A 13,256-nucleotide genomic window follows, 5' to 3' on the forward strand; every position below is an offset into this window, starting at 1 on the left:
CTCTATGTTTCACTGATTAAAACATTTTAAATGCATCATGATAAGTTGTATTACTATCCTTAAAATAAGTAATCATATTTAGAAGAAAAAATAGCTACACATTTAAACTTCTATCTTGCTCATCTTTGGAAACTTTAGGGATGACCCTTTCTTGCTTTCAAGACAAATCAGAATTTTCAGCATTCAGAATATAAGTGACAAGGTTGATAAGACAAGACATATATTACTTTCTACAAAACCTTTAAAAGCCAAACCAGTTATTCACCAGCACAGCTCCATACACAACAGAGAGACTGAGACAATCTTCCTAGAAGTACTTCACAATTGGCCCTTTCTACAAGTGAAATAAGAACATAATTGTAATCTCTACCTAATAGCCTGAAGCCTTTCCCTAGTAGTCAGTTTAAACTGAATTAAACTACACATGAATATACAAGTCAACAATTGAAGGGAGATCGCAAAATATGGGCCAAGAGAGTCCGGACTGAGATGCTAGAAAATTATGGCTTTTCTAAGTACCAGAAAGTATTTATATTAACTTGCCCTTTTGCAAGAGAAAAAAAAAAAGTAGTTGAGAAGTAGTTTTATCAAACACTTTTTTGAATCAGAAAAGCAAGTGCTATTCACCTCACTGTAACTGCGGATACAGTTTAAAGTCTAAATGTGTCCTCAAAATAAGGAACACATGCAAATAATCATCTGTGAACTTAATGTATATGATTCTGATAAATTCTCTGAAAGCAGTATTTCAAGCTGGGCAAATTTACAAAATGGTAAAATATATGTTGAATTCACCCAAACAAATAATTTCAGCTATTTGTCTACAAATTACAACCTCACATTGGTGGTTGCTCACTCATCTAATAAATTATAGTCTTCTGATTAATGATCTAGTCCACAAAATCAGAGAAAACCATAGACCAAAATTTAGGATGTTTATTTTCAATTTTTAAATCTTTCTTAAAACAGTTTTAAAATATTGTCTAACAAAAAAAATTCCTTATTCTTTAGTTGGACTTTAATTCTCATACATTCTTTCAGTGAGTAAATATAAATCATTAAAAAATGGAAATTTTCTAAGTAGGAAAAAAATCAATGAGAAGGAACTTGTGTAGTAGATTATTCTACTTGGAAAGGTATAGCTAAGTTTTTTAATACATTTTCATGTTTTAAAGAACATGAAATTTTTAAGTTGAAACAGAATCTGCAACTCCTTCATTATATTTCAGTTTGGGGCAAAATTTCTTCACCAAACATGAGGCTATTCTCACAAAGAATTCTCTTTTCCTACATAAAATGCCCAGCTGCCCTTTGGGTCACTGTGGGAAAAGGGTGTGTGTAAAGCAAATATGTGCATCGGCATGTAACCCAATCCTAAGAAGGGACTCCTTAATTTCATTTTAGATGAGTCTTCATAAGGTGGAGCATGTCTTCATAAAGTGAAGCATATTGTAAAAATGCTGGAAGGGTCTTCATACTCATGGTACAAAGACTGAATAAAGGATACCATAATGGTGCCTAACATATTTGATATAAATTCAAGCATTTACAAGAGCTGTTTAGATGTCTGTTTCCCATTAATGACAGAACAAAGCAGCTACTGCCTATGTCCCCCACCCACCTCAGTTTGCCCCTGTCAATCTTAACTGCAGCAGATTTTTCCCTTGGCTGACATGAACAGAAGTGCTCTGCCATATCATATAACCCTAGCTTTTGGGAATGGCTTTTTGAAAATCTAGCAGAACCCGAAAAAGATGAATGAGGCAAGAACAAAAATTGAATCAGAGTATGATTTTTGCTAACCCTAGCCTTGATTTACTTCCATCCTAGGTTTCTTGTCTGGCCCTTACCACAGCAGAGAGTTGTCTAAGTTTGTCTAGGGTTGCCTTTTATACCCTGTCAACTCTCACACTCTCCTCTTGATCAAACGCTTCGGTCATAGCACCACAACTGCCTTCAAGGCAAATCCCTGTTTCCTATTAAAATCTACTTTCTCAGTTCTCAACCTCCAACACCTCTGCTTCTTCCAAAATGTCTGAATTGAAGTTAACAACTGTAATGAATTAATCCATTCTAATGGAGACGGGTGGAGAACCCTAAAACCACTCCCTATTGCCCAAGAAAACTAATACATTTTAGCAATAACCTGAAATAGTGAAAGATAATATTTCTGGCCTCAAAAAGAAGACATTTAGAGATTAGATGAAACCTGAATATCCTTCCCTCCTTTTTTCCGCTTGTGATATAACTTATATCTTTTTTGTTGACTCCTCAGATAGGCATGCTGCCATAAAAAAAGTCAGGTATCAGAGTTTGCGACCCTCTCTGCAGCTTACTAGGTGTATTTCCTAGGACAAGTCATTTAATCTTCCTAAGTTTTATGCCCATAAATTGTAAATAGAGTTCATAAAAATATCTAACTCATAGAGTCATTGCATGAATGACACTGACTTTTCATGAATATGAACAGCAACAAAAAATTAAAAATTCTCCATTTTTTATTTAGTCTTACCACAAATCCCACCAATTCTATTATCTGACCTTAACTTACTAGTCATGATGATACTTTTTTCTAGTTTTAATCAGTGAGCAGATTCTTTACTGCCACATTTTAAAATTTATCACAGCTTTAACTATATACAGTTGATAACTTTTTCCTAATGAACCACATGTTATACTTTCTTTATAATAAATTACCAAGCAAGAATAACTAAAAGCAAGACCCTGGCATGTGGCCAAGCTGTCATCATCAAAGCTGGGTTTGGCTTGTGCGAAGAGAAGACTGTTGAATTTCAGATGGTCCAAGAGCAGAAATATATTTTTCATATGCCAAGCAGGCAGCAAAGAAATAAACATGTAGTAGTGATATAACCAACCTTTTGGCGTAGCTGTGGGAAACAAGGAAGAAGTGAAATAAATCCACCAATTCCCAGAAATGCCATCATGAAAAAAAAGGAGGTTAACATTAAAGAAAGGGTCAGAAAGTTAAAGTATAATAATAATAAAATAAAATAAAATAAAATAAAATAAAAACAGAATCACTAGGAGTGACAAAATTTCCAAGTAGTCACAGTGGTCCATGGTTAATGTTGACTTGAGCTACTATGAAAAGACTGATGGTGGCAAGTTGACCTAAACGGCAAGATTTAATGACAAAGTATAATCACACATTTTATTTTAAAGCCTCCAAGAATCTTTTTACCTGAATGATAACTTATTTGGCAACAAAAAAGTAAAATGGCTGAGTACCTCAAAATCACATGGTCCTAGAAAAACCTAAAACAGATTTCTTACAACCATTGTTCTTGTTGCTAAAAAAGACAATTTTATCTCTTTGAAATGGCTCACTTCTTTGGAACACAATCTTCACATTAATTTAAACATTGCAATCATGCTGCATGTTGGTTTATATCTTTTTAAAAAGTCTATTGTTAGAAAAATATTATTTCATTCAAATGTAAATATAGATTAAAATTTATTTCTGAAACAAAGTCTCCTTCATCCTTCCTTATTTTCATGATAAAATTACTCACCTTGAAGGGTCATGAACTCTTTTTAAAAAAAAAATGTATAAACAATAGAAATGTATTGCTTATAGTTCCTGGAGGCTGGGAAGTCTAAGATCAAAGTTCCAGAAGATTCAGTGTATGGTGAGGGGCTGTTCCTCACAGATAATGCCGTCTGTGGGTTCTCATATGGCAGAAGGGGCAAACAAGCTCCCTCAGACCTTCGTTACAATAGTACTAATTCATGAGAGTGGAGCCCTCATGCCCTATCACCTCCTAAAGGCCCCACCTCTTAATATCGTTACCCTGGAGGTTAGTTTCAACATGTAAATCTGGGAGACACAAACATTCAGATCATAGCAGGCCTCATCATCTATGATTAGTTCTTATTTTATTATTTTTAATTAGCAAACAATAATCATATATATTTATGGGATGCAATATGATATTTCAACACATGTATACATTGTAGAATGATCAACCAGGCCAGTCAGCATATCCATCACCTCAAATATTTATCATTTCTTTGAAGTGAAAACACTTAAAATCCTCTCATTTACATGAACTCTTTTTATAAAATCACTCATAATGACTCATGTCATTGTCTCTGACATATTATCTTTCTGAAAACATGCTGCAAATAGAGTAATACACTGGCAACATTGCTTTGACTATGAGGGATCATTTAAACTATTTTTAAAAGAACATAAAGTATGGGTTTGTATTAATTAAAAATGTATATGTGGGGGGAGTTCTTATAGACTTTGTATAAATGTGAACTTGTTTAAATAATGTAAGTGGTATTTTTATGATATAATTTATTCAATACTTTAATATTAAAAATTATTGGTTTCATTTTCTTTTTATTTTAGACTTCAGGTGGAACTTTCTTTCAGCTAAGGTCCAAGGATCTCTTCAGCATTTATTTCTTCTCTTTGAGCTGTGAATAGTGTTATACTTATCACAGAAAATAGTCATGTTCCTTCACTGCAAAATTTCAGATTAATGGTCCAGGATTCCACTAAAAAACTAATCATTTATTTAAAATAGTGATTTTCTCCCAATAAGTAAAAAGTGCCTTTCTTCAAATCTTGAAAATGAATTTAAAGATGTTTTAGGAAAAGAATGGAGCTGACCCAGGGGATAGGAAAAAGTAGAACATCTGTGAGAATGACAGTTGACAGTTTTTTAAAAAAAAGAACAGGATTAAGAATGAAGACAATCAATAATTATATCAATAGAATTAATATGTATTATTTAAGAATTCTCAGAATTTTAGAACAATACAAATGTGGCCAAATAAAAAGTTTGTTATTAGACATTTGTTCTTTTATAAGGTAAAGATTAAAATAGATATCTAAGGTTAAAAAAAGAAAAATTGCAGATTACAGGCATAGTATGCATTGTTAAAGAAAATATAGCATATTTGAGATATGTCTTACCTTTATGATATTGATATAAAACACAATTACCGCTAGTCCCCAACAAAGACCATAGTTTCACTGTAAAGAAAATGCAGCAGGATTGGTCAGATGCAGGAATTTCAAAGCCAATTTTTAAGTCTAAGACATTTTAACAGTAGTTGTTATTTCACAGTGATGACAGCATAAGTAACTTGTTTCTCTTCTTCTTTTTACAAGTGTTCTCTAAAGCTTTTATATGTTTTTTCATAATGTGTATGTGTGTGTATATGTATGTGTGTGTTATGTATCTATGCATGTATGTATAAGTCTAAAAGTATAGATTTGCCTGTTCATATATGATTAACTTTTTAAGAAATCAGGAGGCCGAGGCGGGCGGATCACGAGGTCAGGAGATCGAGACTATTCTGGCTAACACGGTGAAACCCCGTCTCTACTAAAAACACAAAAAATTAGCCGGGCGTGGTGGCGGGCGCCTGTAGTCCCAGCTACTCGGGAGGCTGAGGCAGGAGAATGGCGCAAACCCGGGAGGCGGAACTTGCAGTGAGCCGAGATCACGCCACTGCAGTCCAGCCTGGGCGACAGAGCAAGACTCTGTCTCAAAAAAAAAAAAAAAAAAGAAATCAGTTTCCCTCTAAACTTTTTGAAATCTAAATTTGAGGGCTCACATAGCATTTTTCTGCAGTTATCAGCTATGCTAGTTTTAAATTTGGAAATGAAAGTACTGTGAAATGTCAGAGATTTTATTCTACTTAGAAGCCAGCAAATTAGCCAGCCATAGTTTACTGGATGCTTGTGGAAGACATGAGTCTCCTGAGTCAGAGACACAGGATAGTTCATTAGTCACAGCAATAGCAGCAAACTATTTATTAGTCACAGCAATACAGCAAATTTGTGCTCTATCCCTGAGCCCCAATTCCTGTAAGGTGACAAACAGAGACCCAGTGAATCGTGGACGTGTAGGAGGTTGCATTATGGGAGTGGAATTCAGAGTTTAGGGAACTCGAATATGTTCATAGCAGGCACTATAAACCTGCCCAATCTTGCACCAAAAAGAAACATATTCATTATATTGGACAGTACAGAAATCTGCTGTATATAGAGATAGATAGATAGATAGATAGATAGATAGATAGATAGATGATAGATAGATAGATGATAGATAGATAGATAGAAAGATGAGATAGATACACATCTGTGTGTATCTATCTCTAATATACATATCTGTGTGTATCTATATCTACAGATATCTGTGTGTATATGTGTATATGTATATGTGTGCATATATATATTTTTATATATATAATACTCATAGAAGTATTATAAACTCATACATATTCCTTAGATATTCTCTAGAAAACACAATTAAGAACCAAGGATGGCAAACTATAAACATGGTGGTGATCTCTGGAGAATCTGGAGAGGTCCAAAATTGGGAGCAAGTGGTATTTTAGCTTTATCTCTAAAATCCCAAATTGTAATTTAAATAGACTATATATTCATATGTGTGATAGGCTGAAAGTGCCCCAACCCCCAAAGATACAGGTTCTAATCCTAGAACCTAAAAATGTTACTGATACGTCAAAAACTTTGCAGATGTGATTAATTTAGATTACTCTAAATTATCAGACTGGGTCCTAAATGTAATCACAACTGTACTTATAACAGCGAGGTAAAGGGAGACTTGACACAGACACACAAAGGAAAAGGCAATGCAAAGATAGAAAGAAGAGAGAAAAAAGTTGGAAGTTGCTGGTTGGAGAGATGCAGTCACAAGCCAAGGAATGGCAAGAGCCATCAGAGGCTGGAAGAGGAAGGCAACAGAATCTTCCCTAGAGCCTCTGGAGGCAGCATAGCCCTGACCACACCTTGATTTCTGCCCAGTGGAACTCATTTCAGACCTAGAGCCTCCAGAACTGAAAATACATTTCTGTAGTTTTAAGTCACCCAATTTGTGGTAACTTGCTACAACAGTCACAAGAAACTAATACAATTTGTGATTTATGAAATCTTTTTTAAAAAAATACATAGAGAAAAGACAAAAGAAAAACCTCAAAATGTTAACAACTATTAGTTCTGGGTCACAGGATATGGGTCATTGTTCATCTCTTCCCTTTCTGAATTTTTCAAATTAAAAAAAAGGAAAATGACAACAACAAACATCAGAACAAGGAGGATGCTAAGGAGATTCACTCTGAGAAACTGTCAGAAAATCAACATTTACACAAACAGTTTTACTTTAAGGCTAAGTTTCTCAGATAAGGTATTAAATACAGAAAATTGATTTAAATATTATGTACTCTCTAAGATGGATTAATGTCTGTAAGGCAAATGGCCATTGTTTAAATAAATTTCATTGATACACAATCCCAATGCCTCTGGTATACCTTGAGGAAAATCTGTTCTCTGGAATATTCTTGGCATCTCTTGGTTGTTTCCAGGTACCTTGCAATTAGCATTCCACAGACCATAGCTCGGTTTTGACTTTTATATCAAAGAAGGTCCTTAGTCTCTGTCCATATTAGCAGTCTTCGAATTGGCTTATACTTGTTCCCAGATATACACCTAAGTGGCACAAAACAAGGATATTTTTCAAGTAATAATTTTCATAAGAACCCTGAAATGTCCCAAGACGCTGACTGAGAAAGTTTCTTTGCGAAAGAGGTAGGTTTTACTTTCCTATATCCCCTTTCATGGTAGTCATTTTCCCCCTTACAAGGAAAGACGTCATTCTCACCCATCCTGAACCTTGCCATGATATATTCCCTTAGGACATACCCTAGTGTTAACTAATAAACATCTGTGCATACAAACTAATTAGAGAAAATAGTTCCATATCCAGCTCATTAAGATCCAGGTTACCAATAAAAGTTTATTTTTATAGTTACCACCCATTTATCAAATGCATAACATATTCATGTTTTTGTTATTTGTATTTTCTTGATAATTATAATAATTTAATTCAGACACTTTTTGTACTTAGAACTTTATGGTCACAGGTCATAAAAAGTTCAATCTTAATTTGTATACATATTTTTACAACAAATAAATAGGAAAGAATGCTTATCTTAGCCTAGCCTAAAGTGATGGCCTAAAGCTATCACCTTAGTGAGGGATGTCAACTCAGGGCATCAGGAAAAAGGGAGAAGGAAAAAGATACAGGGAAGAAGGGCAAGCGAATATTAATACAAAGGAGGGCAAGATTTGTGTCCAATACCAAGGAGGCACAAACTGGGGAAGCGAAATTATTTCAACAATCTTGACTATATCAAAGCAAAAATATATGTGTACTGGCAAAGGGGCTGAATTTTTCCATTACCAAGAGTCACTAGGCCTGAGATTTTAGACATTCACCTCAATTTTCTATCACTTAAAAGACCAAACCCTCTGCTTTATCTGTCTTGTTTGATGCGTTTGATATTCTAAAAAAAAATTATACGAGAGGAAATATAGATCCAGATTTAGTTTTACTGTTGCAAAACCATTTATCTTTCTACTGTCTTTAAAAGAGCAGAAAAATAAAACTTATGGCGTTATAGATGTTTAATTTAAGGATTTTGGAATACCAACAGTTTCATTAATCCTAATCACTCCATTCAAGTGTATAAACATCTTGAATGATGAGGGGCATTTTCAACAGGAAGACAGATGATTACATTACCTTTAGTTTGGACATTTGATCAAAGAGCTTCCTGTCACCTTTGAACAGGAATTTCTATTTAGATTGCCAGTCAGATAGATGCTCTATCATCTTTTTAATCAAGATAAACAACTCTACCGCCACAGTTACAGTGCAACCAAAAGAAATATAGGAACATACATTTTATAGGTGGCGAAGATGCAGATTATAAAACAGTACAATTAGCTGTTTGCTCTTAGTTAAAATGATCTTCCCTGATTATTTTTAACAAAATTTAAAAATCTCACTAAAATTAATTTCAGGTATATTTTGTCTATAACAATATGGTGCCAAGCTGTAAGTCACAGCCTGTATTAGATTATAAAGCTTCTCAAATACTCTGTGTATTTATTGAACAATACACTCCCCACCCTCTTTGGCTTCACTGATTCTTTTTTCTGAAGCACCACATCCAGGAAATTTTATGTTCAAAATCAAATTATGTGAGTTGTGTCTCTACTTCCTGGTTAGATTACAATTATTCTTTTAGCTTTTGCATTCCTAGACCGTGGGAGTAACTACAAGAAAGACCCTTTCTACACTTGGAAGTTGTCTCTAGCTTCACAGAAGCTGGACCCAGATTTGAGGAAGGAGTGTCAGGGGATGGAAAGGGGTAGAATGAAGCTAGTTTTGGTATTTCTCCAAACGTTTTAAAACTGTAGTGTCAAGAAATAAGCCACCGGGCATGGTGGCTCGTGCCTGTAATCCCAGCACTTTGGGAGGCTGAGGCGGGTGGATCACGAGGTCAGGAGTTTGAGACCAGCCTGGCTAACATGGTGAAACCCTGTCTCTACTAAAAGTACAAAAATTAGCTGGGTGTGGTGGTGAGTGCCTGTAATCCCAGCTACTCAGGAGGCTGAGGCAGGAGAAGCTTGAACCCAGGAGGCAGAGGTTGCAGTGAGCTGTGATCACGCCACTGCACTCCAACGTGGGTGACAAGAGACTCTGTCTCAAAAAAAAAAAGGAGATAAGCCAAGAGTCTCTGTTTCCCTACCACGTAACCCTTAGCTAATTATTTCTGTGAAAAATTCTGTGGCCCGATTTTTACTGAAGGATTGTTTAAAAATCCAGACAAGAAGTGTTTTCTTTTTTAGATAAAATGCTTTAAATTGTTATTTAAATAAATATTGTTATTCTCCAAGTAAAATAAATGTTCAGTTAATTCTTATCTTTGAAAGGAACTTAATTATCAAAGACAAAAGCTCCCTCTTTTTGTTGAAAAGCTGAACAATTTTCTATTATGTTTCCTTTTAAGTAGAGGCCTTTCAGTACTGTTCAATCTTCAATTAAAAAAACAACAACTGTTGTGGGGTGGAACCATCAGCTCTGGGTACATCATTATTTTTCAGAATGATTGGTGATTAACAAATAAATTATATCATCCACTTACATTTATTAAGTTCCCAAATGAACATAAAGTTATGCTGCATGCTGTATGAGGCAAGTTAAATAGACACAGGCCCTGCCTTCTAAGAGGGAATTAATCATATTTATCAGATAACAGCATGATGTAATCCATGCTATCCAATGTAGCATTGAATGAGAGCAGATTTTACTCACAGGAGTATTATAAACTCATACATATTCCTTAGATATTCTCTAGAAAACACAATTAAGAACTGGAAGAATTATTCCTGTCTTTTGCGTAGGTGATCTGATAGTGACCCTAATTATTTGCTTTCTGTCACTAATCATCCGGCCATCATGAAATAATAAATTTTAGGGAAATTTTTATTTATACGGTTAATTAAACTGGTTATAATAGAGTTTCCCAAAGGGTAGTAAACTTATGATTACCTAAAAATAACTTCAGGTGGCAAATGCATGACATTTTTTACTTTAATAGTAATATATTTATTGTAATGCATAGAAGAAGACATTAATTTATTACCTTCTTAAATCTGTGATATAACATTTCCTTTTAGATAAATTTACATTTAAAAAGTTTTTTTTTTTTTTTTTTTTTTTTTTTGAGACCGAGTCTCGCTCTGTCACCCAGGCTGGAGTGCAGTGGCGCAATCTCGGCTCACTGCAAGCTCCGCCTCCCGGGTTCACGCCATTCTCCTGCCTCAGCCTCTCCGAGTAGCTGGGACTACAGGCGCCCGCCGCCGCGCCCGGCTAATTTTTTTTTTTTTGTATTTTTAGTAGAGACGGTGTTTCACCGTGGTCTCGATCTCCTGACCTCGTGATCCGCCCGCCTCGGCCTCCCAAAGTGCTGGGATTACAAGCATGAGCCACCGCGCCCGGCCATACATTTAAAAAGTGATTAGATTTTTAAAAAATATATTAAATGGCATGTAGATATGACAAAAGTCATAAAGGCAAAGGGAAAATAATAAAGTTTAGAAAACATTTGGTTAGAATATGAACTTGGCATGTAAGTAGTAACAGAGCAGCGCCAAAATGAACTAGTTGGCTTTTCACATAAAACTGTCTTGTTTGACGTGGTAATGACATCTTTTTGCATGGAATTACAACAGTTGAAATATTAGGTAAGAGACTGAATAAATCAACAAAACCTATCAAAACTGCTTGTTAAATAATTCGAGCTGTATACACTAAAAAACAAAAAACCATTTCAATTAAGTAGTCTAAAAATACAACGGTATAAAAAAAACTTAGGTATAAAATTATTATTATTACTATATATTTTTTTTTTGAGATGGAATCTCTCTCTGTCACCCAGGCTGGAGTGCAGTGGTGCGATCTCGGCTCACTGCAACCTCCACTTCCCAGGTTTAAGCAATTTTCCTGCCTCAGCCTCCCAAGTAGCTTACAGGTGTGTGCCACCATGCCCAGCTAATTTTTTGTATTTTTAGTACAGACAGGGTTTCACCGTGTTAGCCAGGATGGTCTTGATCTCCTGATCTCATGATCCACCTGCCTCAGCCTCCCAAAGTGTTGGGATCACAGGCTTGAGCCACCGCGCCTGGCCAGGAATAAAATTATTTTCAAGTACAAGACTTGTATACTGAAAACACCATTGAGACAGATTAAAGACCTAAATAGATGGTAGACATTCTTTGTACATGGATTGGAAAACTTAATGTTCAGATGCAATACTGCCCAAATGGATCTACAAATGCAATGTAATCCTTAGTAAAATCTCAACTGGTTCTTTTGAAGAAATGGACAAGCTGATTCTAAAATTTATATAGAAATGCAAGGGACCCAGGTTAGCCAAAACAATCTCGGAAAAGAAAACCAAAACTAGAAAACTCTCACTTCTTCATTTTTAAACTTACTGCAAATCTACTGTAATCAAGACAGTGTGGTACTGGAATAAGGATAGACATAGAGATCAATTGAATAGAAATGAGTCCAGGAAATTAGATTCAAGACAGCTGACTAGATGCAGCTAAGATGTGGCTCCTCCACAGAGAGGAACCAAAATATCAAGTAAACCTTCACACTTCAAATGGATCTTTAGAGAGAAAACACTGAAATGTAATAGAGATGTGATGGAAGACACTGTGATTGAAGAGGAAGGAAGTGGAGTATCCTGCTGGGTGTTGCTAGGTGCCAGAACCAACCCCTAGACCCAGACTGAACCCCAGGAAGGGATGAATGAAGGAAACTCAGGGCACCACATTCCCACTGTGGACCTCTGAGATCCTAGCTACAGGAGTTCCCATGACTCCTGCAGATATTTGGAGTGGCAAGGAGAGCTGTCTGGAGAACAAGCAGAGGAACCGCTTAAACCTGCATGGAGCCCTCGAGACTTCAGCGTGCTGGGCAGCTATAGCAAAACATAACTCTAGGCACCCATCCCCTGAGGCTCTGGGTCATGCCCTAAGTGGCTGCAGCTCCTGCCATCTGTGGAGGCCAGAAGAGATTTGAGGCTGGATGTGCTCATGAGCCCAAGACAGAACCCACTGTCACTGTCACAGGACTGAGATGCATCATATCATGTACCCCTCATGCCTGCTGTTCCCTCTCAAGACTACCTGCTTGTCATTCCCACGGTGGGGCAAGTGGGCACCCACAGCACAGTCTCTACTACCTTGCCTGGAGTGGTTTGTTGGTGGCCTAGGAGCAGTTCAACACCTCCATCACAGCCAGTGCATGACCCTGAGTGGCCAGAGGACAATCTGCTGGTCTGGTCCCAGTTCCCCAGGACTTGACCACACTGCCTAGGGGTATGAAGATGAGACTAGTAGCCTGATCTTTAGCAGGAGAGGAGCCCCCACTGTCAGAACACAGAGAAGAGTTTAGTGCAGGTCCATGTCATGACGCAGGAGTTGGATACCCCTCCTTTCACAAGACCTGGAATGTGTCTGGCCTGATAGCCTTACTTTCTGCCACAGGGAATATTATACTCTGGAATGCCTGGAATGGCTCAGTGATCTGGGCATAGATGACTTGGAAGTAGCCTAACTGGTTGGGCCTGTTGCCAGAGCCAGACACTGAGAGGAGGAAGACCCACCAGATCAGGGTGTGGGAGCTGGGTAGGCCCCACAACTCCCTACTGTGCTGAAAACCCTAGGCCACCCCTCTTCCTCTGAGCTGGCTCTGTGGCACAGGAGAGTTGCTTCTGCGCTTCCCTAGAGGGTTGTCCCAGTGGCCTGAGAGCTGCCCCAGAACTTCACCAAGGTCAGCACCTGTACCTGCCCTAGAGAGCCTGAACCAGCCTGACCCAGCAGTGTCCAG

General features: G+C 36.9%; 1 protein-coding gene across 2 annotated transcripts in view; it reads right to left on the bottom strand.

Moving 5' to 3' along the window:
- Nucleotides 1-3,583: 3,583 nt before the first annotated feature.
- Nucleotides 3,584-13,256, bottom strand: part of PUS7L (pseudouridine synthase 7 like) — a 95,548-nt gene continuing 85,875 nt past the window's right edge. The window contains exons 11-12 of one of the 2 annotated variants that reach the window (XR_009209224.1): nt 7,315-7,492; nt 3,584-5,008 (exon numbers count right to left, since the gene is read on the bottom strand). Coding sequence is in view for 1 of the 2 variants with exons in the window: in XM_032173753.2 (XP_032029644.1) it covers nt 7,469-7,492 (24 nt within the window). In the remaining variant the exon portion in view is untranslated. Of the gene's footprint in view, nt 5,009-6,173; nt 7,493-13,256 lie in introns of those variants that run through there. The other variant, XM_032173753.2, reaches the window with a different exon arrangement.

Source organism: Hylobates moloch, unplaced genomic scaffold (genome assembly GCF_009828535.3).
Source record: "Hylobates moloch isolate HMO894 unplaced genomic scaffold, HMol_V3 SCAFFOLD_13, whole genome shotgun sequence".
In the NCBI taxonomy this organism is placed as follows: Eukaryota; Metazoa; Chordata; class Mammalia; order Primates; family Hylobatidae; genus Hylobates; species Hylobates moloch.